Raw genomic sequence first — 17,757 nt, forward strand, 5'->3', positions numbered from 1 at the left:
TTATTTCATTGGCTGTAAAGCACTTTGGGACGTCCTGAGGTTTTGACAGGTGCTGGAGAAATGAAAGTCCGTCTTTCTCACAAATAGCTTTGATTGTGCCCCTCCCCCCACCCCCGACAGAGACCGTGCCCCTCCCCCGACAGAGACCGTGCCCCTCCCCCTCCCCCGACACAGACCGTGCCCCTCCCCGACAGAGACCGTGGCCCCTCCCCCGACAGAGACCGTGCCCCTCCCCCTCCCCCGACAGAGACCGTGGCCCCTCCCCCGACAGAGACCGTGCCCCTCCCCCTCCCCCGACAGAGACCGATGCCCCTCCCCGACAGAGACCGTGCCCCTCCCCCGACAGAGACCGTGCCCCTCCCCCTCCCCCGACAGAGACCGTGGCCCCTCCCCCGACAGAGACCGTGCCCCTCCCCCGACAGAGACCGTGGCCCCTCCCCCGACAGAGACCGTGGCCCCTCCCCCGACAGAGACCGTGCCCCTCCCCCTCCCCCGACAGAGACCGTGGCCCCTCCCCCGACAGAGACCGTGCCCCTCCCCCGACAGAGACCGTGCCCCCTCCCCCACCCCCAGACAGACCGTGCCCCCTCCCCCACCCCAGACAGACCGTGCCCCCTCCCCCACCCCAGACAGAGACCGTGCCCCTCCCCCACCCCCAGACAGAGACCGTGCCCCTCCCCCACCCCCAGACAGAGACCGCGCCCCTCCCCCACCCCAGACAGAGACCGTGCCCCTCCCCCACCCCCAGACAGAGACCGTGCCCCTCCCCCACCCCCAGACAGAGACCGTGCCCCTCCCCCACCCCCAGACAGAGACCGTGCCCCTCCCCCACCCCCAGACAGAGACCGTGCCCCTCCCCACCCCCAGACAGAGACCGTGCCCCTCCCCCACCCCCAGACAGAGACTGTGCCCCCACCCCCGACAGCACTGACCCACTTTAAGACTAACGACTTTACCAAATATCCCTAAAATCAATATCCTGACACACAGAGCTTCCTGTGAACTAACTGCTCGTTAATACTGGAATCAGAAGGACTGGTTCAGCCCCTAATCTCAACCCCAACCGCCTCAACTTGTAAATCCACTGAGATACCGGTGCTATCCAGAGCAGAAGGCCCAGGTGCGATTACTGAAACCTGCTGAATTAGATTATTGAAGTTTGGCAGCAGTCGGGTCACTACAACTGGGGTTCAGTGCCCTGGGCTCAGGGGGGAGGGGCCAGCAAAATCGGCCACAGTTCCTGGTCCTGAGCGCTGCCCAGTGACCCCCTTCCCCCCACTCCCCCCACCTCAGCCCCGGAGAATGTGCCATGCGCGTGGCCACCAGGTAAAGATCGGGCTTGGCTGTGATGCCCCCACAGTCAAATGGCCAACTGACACCCGTGCTCTCAGTTCACGTGTGAATGGCGGGCAATCGGGTGACATACTGGAGCCCTTTCGACCCAGGGAACTGTACTTCCAGCAAGACTCAATGACTTGTGGGAGAGGATGAGGGGGGGGGGGGGGGTGTTGGGGGAGAGGACGGGGGGGTCGGGGGGGAAGAGGACGGGGGGGGGGGTCGGGAGAGAGGACGGGGGGGGGGTCGGGAGAGAGGACGGGGGGGGGTCGGGAGAGAGGACGGGGGTGGGGGGGGGGTCGGGAGAGAGGACGGGGGGGGGTCGGGAGAGAGGACGGGGGGGGGTCGGGAGAGAGGACTGGGGGGGGGTCGGGAGAGAGGACTGGGGGGGTCGGGAGAGAGGACTGGGGGGGGTCGGGAGAGAGGACTGGGGGGGTCGGGAGAGAGGACGGGGGGGGGTCGGGAGAGAGGACGGGGGGGGTCGGGAGAGAGGAGGGGGGGGGTCGGGAGAGAGGACGGGGGGTCGAGAGAGGACGGGGGGGGTCGGGAGAGAGGACGGGGGGGGGTCGGGAGAGAGGACGGGGGGGGGTCGGGAGAGAGGACGGGGGGGGTCGGGAGAGAGGACGGGGGGGGGTCGGGAGAGAGGACGGGGGGGGGTCGGGAGAGAGGACGGGGGGGGTCGGGAGAGAGGACGGGGGGGGGTCGGGAGAGAGGACGGGGGGGGGTCGGGAGAGAGGACGGGGGGGGGTCGGGAGAGAGGACGGGGGGGGGGGTCGGGAGAGAGGACGGGGGGGGGTCGGGAGAGAGGACGGGGGGGGGGTCGGGAGAGAGGACGGGGGGGGGTCGGGAGAGAGGACGGGGGGGGGTCGGGAGAGAGGACGGGGGGGGGTCGGGAGAGAGGACGGGGTGGGGGTCGGGAGAGAGGACGGGGGGGGGGTCGGGGAGAGAGGACGGGGGGGGGGGTCGGGGGAGAGGACGGGGGGGGGGGGGGTCGGCGAGAGAGGACGGGGGGGGGGGGTCGGGAGAGAGGACGGGGGGGGGGGTCGGGAGAGAGGACGGGGGGGGGGGTCGGGAGAGAGGACGGGGGGGGGGGTCGGGAGAGAGGACGGGGGGGGGGGTCGGGAGAGAGGACGGGGGGGGGGGGGGTCGGGAGAGAGGACGGGGGGGGGGGTCGGGGGAGAGGACGGGGGGGGGTTGGGGAGAGGACGGGGGGGGGGGGTTGGGGGAGAGGACGGGGGGGGGTTGGGGGAGAGGACGGGGGGGGGGGTTGGGGAGAGGACGGGGGGGGGTTGGGGGAGAGGACGGGGGGGGGTTGGGGGAGAGGACGGGGGGGGGTTGGGGGAGAGGACGGGGGGGGGGGTTGGGGGAGAGGACGGGGGGGGGGTTGGGGGAGAGGACGGGGGGGGGGTTGGGGGAGAGGACGGGGGGGGGTTGGGGGAGAGGACGGGGGGGGGGTTGGGGGAGAGGACGGGGGGGGGTTGGGGGAGAGGACGGGGGGGGGGGTTGGGGGAGAGGACGGGGGGGGGGTTGGGGGAGAGGACGGGGGGGGGGGTTGGGGGAGAGGACGGGGGGGGGGTTGGGGAAAATGTAATGTCACTCAGGTTGAGCGACACATTCATATCATCGCGGTTTTATTCGGTGTTAATTTAACACGAAAATTTCTCCCCAGCACTTTGCTTTGAAGCAAATTAAATCTGAGTGTTGAAGTGAATGGGATGGTCAGCAGTGGGAGGATGCCATCTTTTGTTAAGATTATCGACAACTGGGTGGAAAGTTTCTGGTCCTGTTGCAAACTCTCTAATCTTGGCACAAGATGGCTGTCAAGAGCTGTGCTGCCATCTCGTGGCAAGATCACTCTATTACAACAGTAAGACTGATTTCATAGAATCAGACAGCACAGAAAGAGGCCATTCGGCCCATCGTGCTTGTGCCAGCTCTTTGAAAGGACTTTCCAATTCGTCCCACTCCACCCTGCCCATTCCGTGCAATTTTTTTCCCTTCAAGTATTTATCCAATTCCCTTTGAAAGTCATTACTGAATCTGCTTCCACCGCCCAAATTCCAGATCATAACTTTCAAAAGCGAATTGGATAAATACTTGAAGGGAAAATAATTCTCTCATCTCCCCCCTGGTTCTTTTGCCAATTTGTCGTTTTGCAGCACTGGGCCGGGGAAAGATGAAGAAATAATCCTCAGTTCTACTGTGAGAGCCACTCACTGATGGAACCTACGATTTTTTTGTGAGCTGGGCAGCTGTTTTCTGGTCAAGCAAACCTGATGTGGTGGGACTCTAACAGGCTGAGGGAGAGTGAGCAGTAATGATTGCCCCGAAACAGGAAAGACAATAAATGTGGGACTTTCCTTTAGTTTACTGCACATTGCCACACAAAGACACGGCCCTTTTAATCCGAGAAAGTCCTGCGTATCTTTGGCTGTCGTTCTGCTCTAACTCGAGTGTTTGTACCATTGTTTTATCTTTCAGTCCTGTGCCTTAGTGCCCCACTCAGGCACTCACGTTATCAGAAGCTTCGTTACTGCTGCAGACAAGCTTCTGAGATGTGACTGTTCCGGGACGTGGTTAATAAGCTTGTGTTACAGGCCGGGGCAGCGGTCGGTCACTGTGAGCTCCAGTTGCTGTACATTGTGTGTACATCAAGACCAGGTATCCTGGTATCATCTGGGTGTGTGTGTCGCAGCATCCATCTGGGGCTCTGTGTCGATGTGTGCGTGTGTCTGTGTCTGTCTGTGTGCCTGTGTCTACGTACACACACATGCATGTTCTAGTATTTCCATGTGTGTATTTGGTGCCTGTCTAGATAAGTCAGTCTGGGGGTGAATTTCCACCTGATTTTCTTTTCCATTCACTTACAATGTAAAATTGTAACCGGGGTCTCGGTGTAAAACCTGCTGTTCATTCGCTCTGAGCCCGGTTTGAACAATTTCACCCCTCCCCGCCTCGCTCCAGGTTCTGTATTAAATGGAAAGTTCCGTCTGTCACTGAGAACTTCCACAGTAACTTCTGCTCAACGGATAAAACGTGAGACAGAAGTGAAGTCGGACTCAACCTGTGCAGCAACAGAGAGAGGGAGAGGGAGAGAGGGGGAGAGAGAGGGAGGGCGAGGGAGGGCGAGGGAGAGAGAGGGAGAGAGAGGGAGGGCGAGGGAGAGAGAGGGAGGGCGAGAGGGAGGGAGAGAGAGAGAGGGGGAGAGAGAGGGAGGGCGAGGGAGAGAGAGGAGGGCGAGAGGAGGGAGAGGGGAGAGAGAGAGGGAGAGAGAGAGGGGGGGAGAGGGAGAGAGAGGGAGAGAGGGAGAGAGGGAGAGAGAGAGAGGGGGAGAGAGAGGGAGGGCGAGGGAGAGAGAGGGAGGGCGAGAGGGAGGGAGAGAGGGAGAGAGAGAGGGGGGGAGAGGGAGAGAGAGAGGGAGAGAGGGAGAGAGGGAGAGAGGGCGAGAGAGAGCGAGAGGGAGGGAGAGAGAGGGAGAGAGAGGGGGAGAGAGGGGGAGAGAGGGGAGAGAGGGGGAGAGAGGGGGAGAGAGGGGAGAGAGGGGGAGAGGGGGGAGAGAGGGGGAGAGAGGGGGAGAGGGAGGGCGAGAGGGAGAGAGAGAGAGAGAGAGAGAGGGAGAGAGGGAGAGAGGGAGAGAGGAGAGAGGAGGGCGAGAGAGGCGAGAGGGAGGGAGAGAGAGGGAGAGAGAGGGAGAGAGGGAGGGCGAGAGAGGGCGAGAGGAGGGCGAGAGAGGGCGAGAGGGAGGGAGGGGAGGAGAGAGAGGGAGAGAGAGAGAGGGCGAGAGAGAGCGAGAGAGGGCGAGAGGGAGGAGAGAGAGGGAGAGAGAGGGGGAGAGAGGGGGAGAGAGGGGGAGAGAGGGGGAGAGAGGGGGAGAGAGGGAGAGAGGGAGGGCGAGGAGAGAGAGAGGGAGAGAGGGAGAGAGGGAGGGCGAGAGAGGGCGAGAGGGAGGGAGGAGAGAGAGAGGGAGAGAGGAGGGCGAGAGGGCGAGAGAGGGCGAGAGGGAGGGAGAGAGAGGGGGCGAGAGGGAGGGAGAGAGAGAGAGGGCGAGAGAGAGCGAGAGAGGGCGAGAGGGAGGGAGAGGGAGGGGAGAGAGGGGGAGAGAGGGGAGAGAGGGAGAGAGAGAGGGAGGGAGAGGGAGTGCGAGAGAGGGCGAGAGGGAGGGAGAGAGAGGGCGAGAGGGAGGGAGAGAGAGGGCGAGAGGAGGGAGAGAGAGGGCGAGAGGGGGCGAGAGGGAGGGCGAGAGGGAGCGAGAGGGGGAGAGAGAGAGGGGGAGAGAGAGGGAGATTGAGAGAGAGAGAGATTGGGATTGAGAGAGAGAGATTGAGATTGAGAGAGAGAGACAGAGAGAGAGAGACTGAGAGAGAGAGAGAGACTGAGAGAGAGCGAGAGGAGAGAGAGAGAGAGAGAGAGTGAGAGAGAGAGAGAGAGAGACTGAGAGAGAGAGAGAGACTGAGAGGAGAGAGACTGAGAGAGAGAGAGACTGAGAGGGAGAGAGACTGAGGGAGAGAGACTGAGAGGGAGAGGACTGAGAGGGAGAGAGACTGAGAGGGAGAGAGACTGAGAGGGAGAGAGACTGAGAGGGAGAGAGACTGAGAGGGAGAGAGACTGAGAGGGAGAGAGACTGAGAGGAGAGAGACTGAGAGGGAGAGAGACTGAGAGGGAGAGAGACTGAGAGAGAGGGAGAGAGACTGAGAGGAGAGAGACTGAGAGGGAGAGAGACTGAGAGGGAGAGAGACTGAGAGGGAGAGAGACTGAGAGGGAGAGAGACTGAGAGGGAGAGAGACTGAGAGGGAGAGAGAGAGGCTGAGAGAGAGAGAGAGACTGAGAGAGAGAGAGAGAGACTGAGAGAGAGAGAGAGAGACTGAGAGAGAGAGAGAGAGAGACTGAGAGAGACTGAGAGAGAGAGAGAGACTGAGAGAGAGAGAGAGACAGAGAGAGAGGGAGAGAGAGAGACTGAGAGGGAGAGAGAGAGACTGAGAGGGAGAGAGAGAGACTGAGAGGGAGAGAGAGAGACTGAGAGGGAGAGAGAGAGACTGAGAGAGAGAGAGAGAGAGCAGAGCCCAGGCTCTGGGGCTGTGTGAAGGAGTTGGGAGCGGGAGCAGGAGGGATTGACTCTCAGTGTTAGACATCTTTATTTTAAATGCTCACTTGTTGTCTAGAAGTAAACTACCTGCTGACTGCCCTGCTGGCTCTGCAGTTTCAGATAATCTTCCCGCTGTTTGTTGTGTTTCAGTTTCTCGCTGCTGCTGTGTTGCTGCTTGAGTTTCGGAGCGGCCGGAATCGCCATCCTGCTCTGGGATGACGGGACACTTCCCGACTGGGAACAGAGAGAGAGACACACACAATCAGCACAGTTTCAGCTCAGTGAGGGAGATGACACAGCAGCTCCCCCCAGACTCACCCCTCCCCCGAAACTCCCCCTCCCTCCAGACTCACTCCTACCCCCCCAGACTCACCCCCGAAACTCCACCTCCCCCAGACTCACCCTCCCTCCAAAACCCCCTCCCCAGAAACTCCCCCCGAAGCCCCCTCTTCCCCCTGAAACTCTCCCTCCTCCCGACTCACCCTCTCCAGAAACACCCCCTCCCCCCCAAAACCCCCTCCCCAGGCTCCCCCCTCCCCCCATATAAATGCAAGTCCGTTCTCTCTTTCCGCCTTGAGCTGTCAGTTTAGATTACGGGCTCCAGCCCGATCGTGGGACTCGAACCCAAGGAAAGTGCAAGTGAGCCAAACTGACACATCGAGGGCACTACAATCACCCTTAATGCTCTTGGGCTGGAGAAGGGGATGAGGATAAAGGAGCCTGTTCCGGACATCGGGAGAGAACAGGACCGGGTTTGACTGTGACTGGGCTCCCAACCTGGGACTTTATATCTGTGGGAGTCAATGCCCTGAGTAGAGGGAGAGGGGAGAGTAAGTATAAAAGGAAATGGTGTGAAGAGAGACGGGGCCTTAATTACTGACCGTGAGAACAGGTCCTGACTTTGGAAGAGTAACAGTAAAGGGAAAAATTAAAATCCCTTCAGCCCACACAGAAAATTAAAGAAAAAGGTCACTGCGTCTGATTTAAACTCAGGGCCTCTAATATTCCTAGAAAAAAAAAACGCAAACGTTGGAATTAAAAGAGAAAATGCTGGAAATCTCCAGCCACAGAAACAGAATCCAAAGTTTAACAGAATCCAGAACCAGGCTGGAGAAACCAACAACTCCTGATTTTTGACACCACAATGAACATTAATATCTTGTACAACTCCGTGTAATCCAGGGATTAAGTACAGGATTTCCTGGTTGCTTACAAATTGCTATCCAAACAGCTAGCCTAACTGATTAACCTGATCAGCTAACTACCATTATCCCTGTAGTGAAAGCCGACTCCAGGCTGTGTGAAGCTACGATTGGAGAGTAGGGATCGAACGATTTGTCTGTCTTAATCCTTCAAAGACTAACAAAAGGGTTTAGAATAGAATATCAGAAACAAATTCTTACATCAAGGGGTGTCTCCCTGTGATCAGAGGGTGTGGAAAAGTCAGGTGCAGAGAGATATCTTTTCACTGATCCTACCCAGCTGAGTGGTATAACTGGGCGACATGGACATGTTGGGCCGAAGGGCCTGTTTCCATGTTGTAACTTCTATGATTCTATGATCACAATGACGAGGAACAGTTCACTCATTTCCAAGAACTAATAAGACTGAAAACGTACGGCAGAGAGTGGGCGTGACGGGCCGCAGTGTGATGAGTATCTCCGACCGTGGCTACACCCCGGGATTACTTGGTCAGCCTTGCTCACTGCATCACCGAACACGCCAGGACGTGACTTCGTCTACCGCAGTTTGCTTTCAGTGTTAAAGGGGCATTGCCTTCATGAAGAAAAGAGCCTGGCAAATCTTTCTCCATACGTTAAAATACAGAACCTAATCTAAATTTGCAATCATGAGTCACTCGTCGTGACACAAATGCCACTGATTCTTTTTCCTCCCAAACAAAATGGGGTTTGGCAATTCTAAACCCCCCTCCCTCCACCCATGAAGGCAGGGCCCCTTTAAATCACACAGTGAGAATAAACTACAGACAGCTTTTAAAAAAGCATGATATAATCAATGAAGAAATCTGAAAATTGCAATTCTAAAAGGATTAACAGCATCCCAAGAAGGGAAATTCGATCAGCTATAAGGAACAAAGACAAATCCATCAGAAGAAGCAAACAGATACAGACTGATTGAGACAGGTCTAGGATTATGAGAGGAGCCAGTTTATTGATCATCTCTACATGAACAAGTACAAGATTCAGAAGGAAACAAAAAAAACTAAACCTAAATGATTTTCTTTTTAAAAGTAGCAAATCATTCGAGTTTACAGACACAGCCAGAGAGTTTGAGAAACAGAGCAGTGCATCGAAACATGATTCAGCGCTAGGTGAACGGTTGTGTGGGGGGCAAGCAGCCGTGAAGACTACAGGAGAAGGTGAGGTCAAAGATCAGGCCCAAAGCGGGCAGTGGTCAAAGTGTGGAAGGTAGAGAAATGAAAATGGAACCTGCGGCTCTCCGGACGGTTGCTGGGCTTTGGAAGGAGGGGCGGCTTGTTCTTAAAGGTTGGGGACAGACTCTTTATCGAGTCGGACGGCACAGCAGATGACTGGTCCTCCAGGTGTGACACATCTGTATCCGCTTCCTTCTCTGTCACGACAGGTTGGTTATAAGTGGCGGGGAACGTTGGTCTCATCCACAAGCTCCTCCCTTGTCTCTGGGATCTCGGAGTCACCTAGAAATTCTTTGGAAAATAAATAATCAGTGCATGGATGTTGGCTGATTTGGGTGATGGTAGATTCCAACTCCCTGATGGTCTCCTCAAGACTATCCATTGTTTTGTAAGTGCTGTTTTTGATTTCTTCTGTTCTCGCAAAAGCTGTGCCCATGGTTTGTGTTTTCGATGGGACGCTGCTCCTGCTTTGCTCGATCTGGTTAATCTCGTACTTCTTCACTTCCGTTTGCTTTTGACCTGTTACTTTGTCTATTTTCTCCTCCTCTTCGTAGACGACTACTTGCAAGATTTTCCTGCCGGTTTTCGTTCCCGACTCGATGGCTTTCGTCAACGCATTCATTCGTTGCTTGGGAAACCTAATCTTGACATTTTTTGAGTTTCCATTTTTCAACTCTGCTGACTCGGTAGATCCAGAATTTGGAACGGAATGCGATGGTTTCTCATGTGAAGCTGCCCCGTTATCATATTTCAGATCTCCTTCTGACTTACTTGCGGAGACAGACGCATAGTCATTTGATACAGAGTTAGAAGGCATATTAACTACTTCAGAAATAGAGGATAACGTCAAGGACTCTGTTTGCTGCTCAGTTGGGATCGCTAAAGCTTGTGTTTCCTGACTGGAGTCTTTCTCTCCCATCACGGTTCGAAATTCTTCATCATACTCTTCAAATACTGTTGACAGCCTCTTGTACGCCGTTTTGATGTCCATGGGTTCTTCAAATATGACGACAACTGGCTTCTTGTCCAAGGAGACCACCGGTCCTGTCTCCTCAGCTTGAGCTTGCGACTGAGCCAGAGTCTGGAGACCACCTGCCGTTTCTTCCTTCGCTGAAGAAACATTCCAGGTCCGGATATCCTCACCTTTCTCGTTCACAATTTCCTGAACTTCCCTTCTGGATAAAGCTTGGATCTGGTTTTCTGTTATCATAAAAGCCACATTTTCATCAGCATTGCTAACGCATGATACTTCCTCAATGGGATCGGCAGAAAGCTCCGAAGGGGATGGCGTGGACTTTGAAGAGATTTCCTGATGCTTTTCTTGTACTTCTTTTGCGTCCGAGTTCTCCTGGCCTGAGGAAGGGGACGCTGACCTGACGTGGGCAGCTTCTGCCAGGGCAGCTTCAATCAACCTGAATTCTTGGACCACTATTGCAGAGGGGACATACTGCATCCAGGTTTCAGAACTGGACAATCCCTGTTGACTCCAGGTAAGTAAAGAGTCCAATCCCTTTCTGGCTATTTCTTCATTCTCCACTGTCCTCTCGCATGCCTCAACATGCACCTTGGTCCTGACTGTTTCTCGAGCAAGCTCGTCCTCCATCACTTCACAAGTAGAGGAACTGGAGGTCCACTCAGTCAACACAATCTGAGGGAGCTGGAATGGGCCTGGGGAACTTTGGGCTTCTATTTCCTACAGATGCAGATGTGGATAACACATAAAGAAATAAATGAAGAGTGAATAATTAGTTACCAGTAATTATCCCGAGATTCTGCACCCCAAATCCTGATTCGCAGCTGGGGAAACCCATCAGTAGGTGATAGACAGTACAACCCTCATTTTTCCACCATAATGGAGGGGATCTCAGTGAAGGTTAATGGAAATTTGCAGATAACTGAGAGCTCCGAAATATTAGTCATACAAGTTTGGTACAGCAATACTCTAAGGAATGAAAACAAATACAACACAAAGCACAAACAGAATCGAATATTTCTTAGGCTGTGAGGTTGGTTTGTGTCAGAGTGCGTTGCAGTGAGACATTGTCTTGAGAAAGGCTTTGCCCTGAGACAATTCCAATAGATAATTGGGAACGCAGATAACAGCTGCCACTGAACAAACAGGTAATTCTGGTTTAGTCTTACATTTTCTAAATCTTGGTCTTTTTTCCACAAAACGTATCTTGGTGCAGAATGGGTAGATTGGTGAGAATCTTGAGCTGCAGTTTGTATCGAGTTATGTTAACCTGCTACCTAATAAATGTATTTATTTCAATGTTTTCGTTACAGATCCAAATAGAAATTGCTTTATCTATGGGTGTGTAAAGTTTTTTTTCTGTATTAGAAGCAGTAGATATTGTGAATCTGGTATGTTCTATTGATGGAGAGTTTGTCTGTGAATTCCCAGTAACTACCCTTGTTTACATTTTCCCTCCCAAGGGTGACAGATATTTTCATTAGACAGTGTGTGATGTCAGAGTTATGCCAGGCAGGAAGTGCGTGCATTGTAAAGGTTTTTACAGTATTTACCTGCACATTTCCAACAGGGCTGCCCCGCGGTAACTCAGAGCAAGCGCTGTTTATAAGGTCAGGAATACGATACCACCTGAAAATGCATTCTTTTTCTGCTAAAAGTGTAGGTGTGGGCCCCTTTAAGGTTAATTGGTGTCAAGTAAACATTGGTTGAGTTCACTCAAAGGTTCACTACTGCTCAGACTGGAGGCTAGAACGTCAGCTTTGTTGGTGTGAAGACCAATTAAGAAACTGCAGACATTGTGGTTCTGGAGCACTCTATTGCGAGGGAGCTTCCCTATAGGTTCCAAATGGCTGCCTTTGTTTCTTTATTGCTTATTTGCAAGTGAGACAAAAAGTTTGCATAATGTCACAAGTTTTTAAGGACGGTTCTAGCATATCTCCCACGGCATTGCTCGCGGTGATTCGGAGGATACCTGTTTTATAATAGGGATAAATAGTGTCATCGACAAAGTGTGATGGAGAAAGTGTTACAGGAAGTAAGTGTGACACTTACAGGAAGTGCACATTATCCTCAGCACTTTTATTATATTACTTTACAAATAGATATTGTAATAGACAATCAATGCAAATGGCAATTAAAAACCAGGCTACATTAAATTGACTAAAGATAGTAAGCCTCGTCTAGAATCACTGATCAGAACAGTGTAAAGGATTCATCGAAAGTTTAAGGGAATGATTTTGAATTTCTGAAGCAGAATTATGAGGGAATTAAGAAACTTAAAAAAAAATGTTCCATATCATTTCAATGATCTGAGTTGATTTTAAAAGTAAATCACAGGGTTAGAATCAATTCACTGATTTGAAACAATCTATGTTCACCACAATGTGACAACAAATTGTGATGGGAGGAGATCTCGCATTCCAGTGAGGGGTTTTTAAAACTGGTTCATTCAGTGTGCAAGGCGATTGGGTAAGGAATATTCATTCCCAAAGCTTGTTCTGCTTCCAGTGGTCTTTGGAGAGAGGCAGCACTCTGAAATGGCGCTTGTTTAAAAAAATGCTGTGCACTCGCCCAAAACAGATGTGCTTTAAACCGTGCCGAACGTGCGCATCAGTTCATACCTGAAGCAGGTCAAAATACAAGCCCTAAACACAGACGCCAATCCATGCCCTAAACACAGACGCCAATCCATGCCCTAAACACAGACGTCAATCCATGCCCTAAACACAGACGCCAATCCATGCCCTAAACACAGACGCCAATCCATGCCCTAAACAGATGCGTCAATCCATGCCCTAAACAGACGCCAATCCATGCCCTAAAAACATGCGCCAATCCATGCCCTAAACACATGTGCCAATCCATGCCCTAAACACATGTGCCAATCCATGGCCCAAAACACATGTGTCAATCCATGCCCAAAACACATGTGCCAATCCATGCCCCAAACACATGCGCCAATCCATGCCCTAAACACATGCGTCAATCCATGCCCTAAATACATGCGTCAATCCATGGCCCAAAACACATGCGTCAATCCATGCGCAAAACACATGTGCCAATCCATGCCCTAAACACATGCGTCAATCCATGCCCTAAACACATGCGTCAATCCATGGCCCAAAACACATGCGTCAATCCATGCGCAAAACACACGTGCCAATCCATGCCCTAAACACATGCGTCAATCCATACCCTAAACACATGCGTCAATCCATATCCTAAACACATGCGTCAATCCATACCCTAAACACATGCGTCAATCCATATCCTAAACACATGCGTCAATCCATATCCTAAACACATGCGTCAATCCATGCACAAAACACATGTGCCAATCCATGCCCTAACCACATGTGTCAATCCATGCCCTAAACATGTGTCAATCCATGCCCTAAATACATGCGTCAATCCATGGCCCAAAACACATGCGTCAATCCATGCACAAAACACATGTGTCAATCCATGCCCAAAACACATGTGCCAATCCATGCCCAAAACACGTGTCAATCCATGCCCAAAACACATGCGTCAATCCATGCCCAAAACACATGCGTCAATCCATGTCCACCATCGAGGCCCCAACATGTCCACCATCCATGCCTGGAACAGCTTCCCTGGTTCAAGTGCACAGCATTTATTTTAATAATGCCGTGATCATAGACTGGACAACTGTTGTCCGGGTTTTCAATTTTTCAAACGTCCCAGGTAGCCCCTGTCCAAAGCTGCCTGAGTTCCAATTTGCCACTGTTACCGTCTCCGCCACACTTAGATAGCAACAATTTAATTCCCCGTGCAATTAACCAGAAATGACGATCACTGGCTCCCTGCACCTAGGCCAATTCGGCTGGTAAAATTCTCCATGCGTTTCTAAGCTACCTCATTACTCACCGAGACCGGAGACAGGTTAACAGGACGGACATGCTCCACGGCCTCCGACTCTTCAGCATCCGTGATGCCATCTGAATTCTGACGGGACACGTTTACAGAATTACTGGATTGTTTCAACAGTGAACGTCAGGGTTTCGTCGTCACTCTGAGCTTCTCTGGTTCTTTTCCCAGAGAATAGTGGACCTGGAACAGGCTGTCGGCTCGTGCGGTGGACGCCGGTTCGCTGAACTCTTTCAAGCGAGAGCCGGACCTGTTTCTGGCTGGGGCGGAGCTCACCTCGTACAAAAGGGAGGTGCTGCATAGAATTCAGGGCCAGAGTGATCTCCTGGACCACTGTCGATCGCCGGGGGGAGTGGGGGGGGGGGGCAGTTGGAGATGAATTTCCCAGATATTTATCCCCCAAATTGGCCTGGGTTTTTAATCTGGTTTTTCGTCCCTCCCAGGAGATCACCTGGTTTTGGGTGGGGTGGGGTGGGGAGTGTATATATTGTGATACACAAGGTGCCACAAATTGTGTGGGACAGGCTGGACGGACCAGAGGGTCTTTTCCTGTCTGTCATTGTTGGTGCCCACATCCCATCGTGTGGGCGTCAGTGGACTTGCCAGCGACACCCGCATCCCATGAACGAATAAAAACAAAACGCGCACTCTCCGGAAGGGTGGGGGCACTGGGTGATAATCAGGAGCAGGAACCAGGAATGATTCTCCCCTCTCCTGGTTTGGCGGTGCTGAGGCCAAATCTTAAGCCCTCCTACCCTGGCTGAGACTAGTCAACGTAGCACAGATTAGTTAATAACCCGGGAGCCTCCTGGTCTTTTCTACTGAGCTGCAGAGGGGACGTTTCAATTGGTTTCTGCCCAAGAGAGGTGCAAGTTTTCACTTCCAAGGTCGATGAATTGTTACCTGCTTCCTTCTTTCCCAGGTTTCACCTCGTCACGCTCCATCCCTGTGCTCACTGACCTGGATTAGCTCCCACTCCGGCCATGCCTCAATTTTAAAACTCTCGTCCTGGTTTTCAAATCCCTCCCTCCCTATCTCTGTAACATCCTCCAGCCCTACAACCCTGCAGGATCTCCGCACTCCTCCAATTCTTGCCTCTTGCGCATCCTCGATTTTAATCACTCCATCGCTGCCGGCCTTGTTTCCAGCCGCCTAGGCCCTAAGCTCCGGAATTCCCTCCCTGAACCTCTCCGCCTCTCTCTCCTCCTTTAAGACGCTCCTTAAAACCTACCTCTTTGACCAAGCTTTTGGTCACCTGTCCTAATATCCCCTCAGGTGGCTCAGTGCCAAATCTTGTTTGATAATCACTCCCGTGAGAAGCTTTGGGAGGTTTTACTACGTTAAAGGCGCTATATAAATGCAAGTTGTTGTCGAGTGGGGGCAGCAATTGACAAGGTGCCACTATACTGTCCCCATCCCTCCGTGCAAACATTTACCACAGTCTGACTCACACCAAGGGGGCAGGTATCTCCCCACAGATTTGTTGATGTGTAAATGCTCAGGTTGTGCATTCGGGGGTACAGATTCAAGCAGTAACCGGACAACGCAGTGAGAGAAAAACGCATTCCTTCTTACACGTATTTGTGGAGATGAAATTGATATAATACTGACTTGTTTTCCAGGAATTAGTCATTAACAAACAAGGAAATACACCCCGCAGCATCAGATCACTTATGATTTCCAAAGAAATAACTTATTTAGTTCACTTTTCTAAACATTCTGTGCAGTTCAATATTTTAAACAAAGTGAATATTGAAACCACTGTGTCAGCCAATGAGTTGGAGACGGGGGCGGAACATGTGGCTTTAATTTACAGAGTCGCCGAACTCACGGCCGAAACTACAGCAAAGAGAGTCTCCCGATTACAGCAGGCTTATTTCTCCAGCAGTGAGTGCAGGATAGTTACATAATACAAATTATGTGCGTAAAATCAATCCCAGTTACTTACAGCAGTGACTGACGGGGGAATTACCCAATCATCTCCATTCTGGCCAGGACTTGTGGTGTCACTAGATGCAGCCATATCTTAAAAGCTATGCCCCTTCTCACATGGTTCACTCTGGCCATGCACAGTGACACCCCCAGGCCTGCATCTGAGACAGTTATTAGCAGCTGTAATGTGACCAGCTCATTGCCAATCTTCAATTTCCTCCATTCCATCTCTCTAGCACAGAAACTGTGCATCTGCCCTCACTCTGTGGCCATGATAGACAATTCAATGGAGTCAGGGCCATTGGCAGGTGCCCACGTCCCACCATTCTATGGCACCACTGCTGGTCCAATACCCCACCTCCAGTTACAGGACTGTATGATTGAGTCTATCGGAGGGGCAAACAAGAGAAATGGAAGATGACCACATCGATCAAACTGTAGAGAAAGGCTGGTATTATGAATATCGTTATTTAAACTGTGTTACTCTTTGTCCTCATCCACAGGCAAACACAAACCGAACCATTTCAGGTAACTCTGGTCCCACTGACCCAGATGTGGACATGCCCTTATCTATAATCAAAGAGACGCTACAGTCACCCAGAAACTAGTAACAGCTGTTAGGTGTGTGGACAGCACACACGGAACACAGGCGGAACATGTTAGTGCCACAGCCTTGGGAATAAAGGAAGGTGGGAGTGAAGATGGCTGGATGTGATTGTGGACAGACAGGTGGGGTACAGTCAGGGACTTGGTGGGGTGCTGTGAAGCAATTCCAAAAGCATTCCATTTGGCACCTGTTGGCATGGCATGTTAGCATGGGCACATGTGGCACATTTTCATGGCAACATGCTGTGCCGTCGAGCAGCAAGGCTCATGCCCCCCTCCCCCCACCGTTTTACACAGTAAGCTTCCATTCTCCATCAGATTATTGAAGGGCAGGAATATAGGAAGAAAAGAAGAGAAAATGGAAAGAAAGTCAACTGGTCAGTTTCATGCGGGTCTAGTGGTCAGTTACACAGCAACATTAACTGACCCTTGGCAACAGGGTGCTGACCTGCTGACTGGTTTTGGAAGCGGTGCTGGGTCAACAAGGAGGGGAACCAATAATTGGCGGCGGGGGAAGAGGAGGCAAAAACAAACTTCTTTAAAAGCGATGAACGGCAAAGGATTCCTGGGATTGGATCACTCTTGGCCCAAAAATATTGTCTTTTGTAAAGTTCTGAACTTACAATGTTTTGTTGCTTGTTAATCTTTTCTGGTACAAAGCTAATTGGCACCAAAGTTGATCCACCATCTTGAAACTGTACACATGCCCCAAATTCCTTCCTAACCAGCAGTACTGCTGTTTGAAGGATTGGTCAATTAAAGGGGAGGGGGGATTACATTAAGGGTTAAAGATCCTAAAGGAAACAAGTCTGAGTCCAGTCTCAACCTAGTTCCTATCGAGGGCTCATCCACAGAGCAGAATGGAAACTAATCGGACGCTTGCACCATGACAGACAGGGTGGGAAATACACACATTGCACTGGACTCGAGGGGCTGAATGGCCTACTCCTCTTCCTATGTTCCTAGGATGGTCTGGGGTCGGAGATGCAGTTTGGATTCCACCATTTGGCTGATGCAACACGGGCCTTTGGCTGCCATGGTTACTCTGAGTTCAACCATTCAGAAGAGTGTTAATGAGTGGCCCAGGCAGTGAACTTCCCTCTGGCTGTTATTCCCCTCCCTGTGAGGGAACAACGAGCTACCTTGGTTTGTTGGTGCCCCACGGTAATGTTTGAGGAGGATGAGTGAGCTTGCAGGTATCGACCTACACCTTCCCACAAGTTGGCCCTTCAACGCCACTTGAGCCTCTCGTGTGTCAGACACGGGCGGACATCTCTCGGCTACTTCAGGCGTTGGCCCGTGACCTGCTCCGATTAATAAACAGGAAGGGTTCGATTAACACGGGCCCAACAGTGCGCTGTGCCAGTAACATACGCTGTCTGCCGCGTCAGTGCCAACTTTACAGTCTGAACGAGCGCTCGGCTCCGAGGCCTTGGGAGCTGTTGTGAAGGTCCACAGTGAAGTAGCAAAATAAGTGAGCAGGAGTGCACCGCTAAAAGCTAGCAGCAGAAGTTAGTCAGGGAAGTGGAAGCAGGGGTCGGG

General features: G+C 52.5%; 1 protein-coding gene across 9 annotated transcripts in view; it reads right to left on the reverse strand.

Moving 5' to 3' along the window:
* srcin1a (SRC kinase signaling inhibitor 1a) overlaps window positions 1–17,757 on the reverse strand; it is a 338,217-nt gene that overhangs the window by 5,102 nt on the left and 315,358 nt on the right. For 5 of the 9 annotated variants that reach the window (XM_067968769.1, XM_067968770.1, XM_067968768.1 and 2 more), the window contains 2 exons: window positions 13,678–13,755; window positions 8,584–10,506 (listed from right to left, as the gene is read on the reverse strand). In XM_067968769.1, the coding sequence (XP_067824870.1) occupies window positions 9,028–10,506; window positions 13,678–13,755 (1,557 nt within the window). In that variant the 3' untranslated portion in view covers window positions 8,584–9,027. Of the gene's footprint in view, window positions 1–6,483; window positions 6,653–8,583; window positions 10,507–13,677; window positions 13,756–17,757 lie in introns of those variants that run through there. The other 4 variants (XR_010957996.1, XM_067968775.1, XM_067968774.1 and 1 more) reach the window with 4 other exon arrangements.

This window comes from Heptranchias perlo, chromosome 30 (assembly GCF_035084215.1).
Source record: "Heptranchias perlo isolate sHepPer1 chromosome 30, sHepPer1.hap1, whole genome shotgun sequence".
Lineage (NCBI taxonomy): Eukaryota > Metazoa > Chordata > Chondrichthyes > Hexanchiformes > Hexanchidae > Heptranchias > Heptranchias perlo.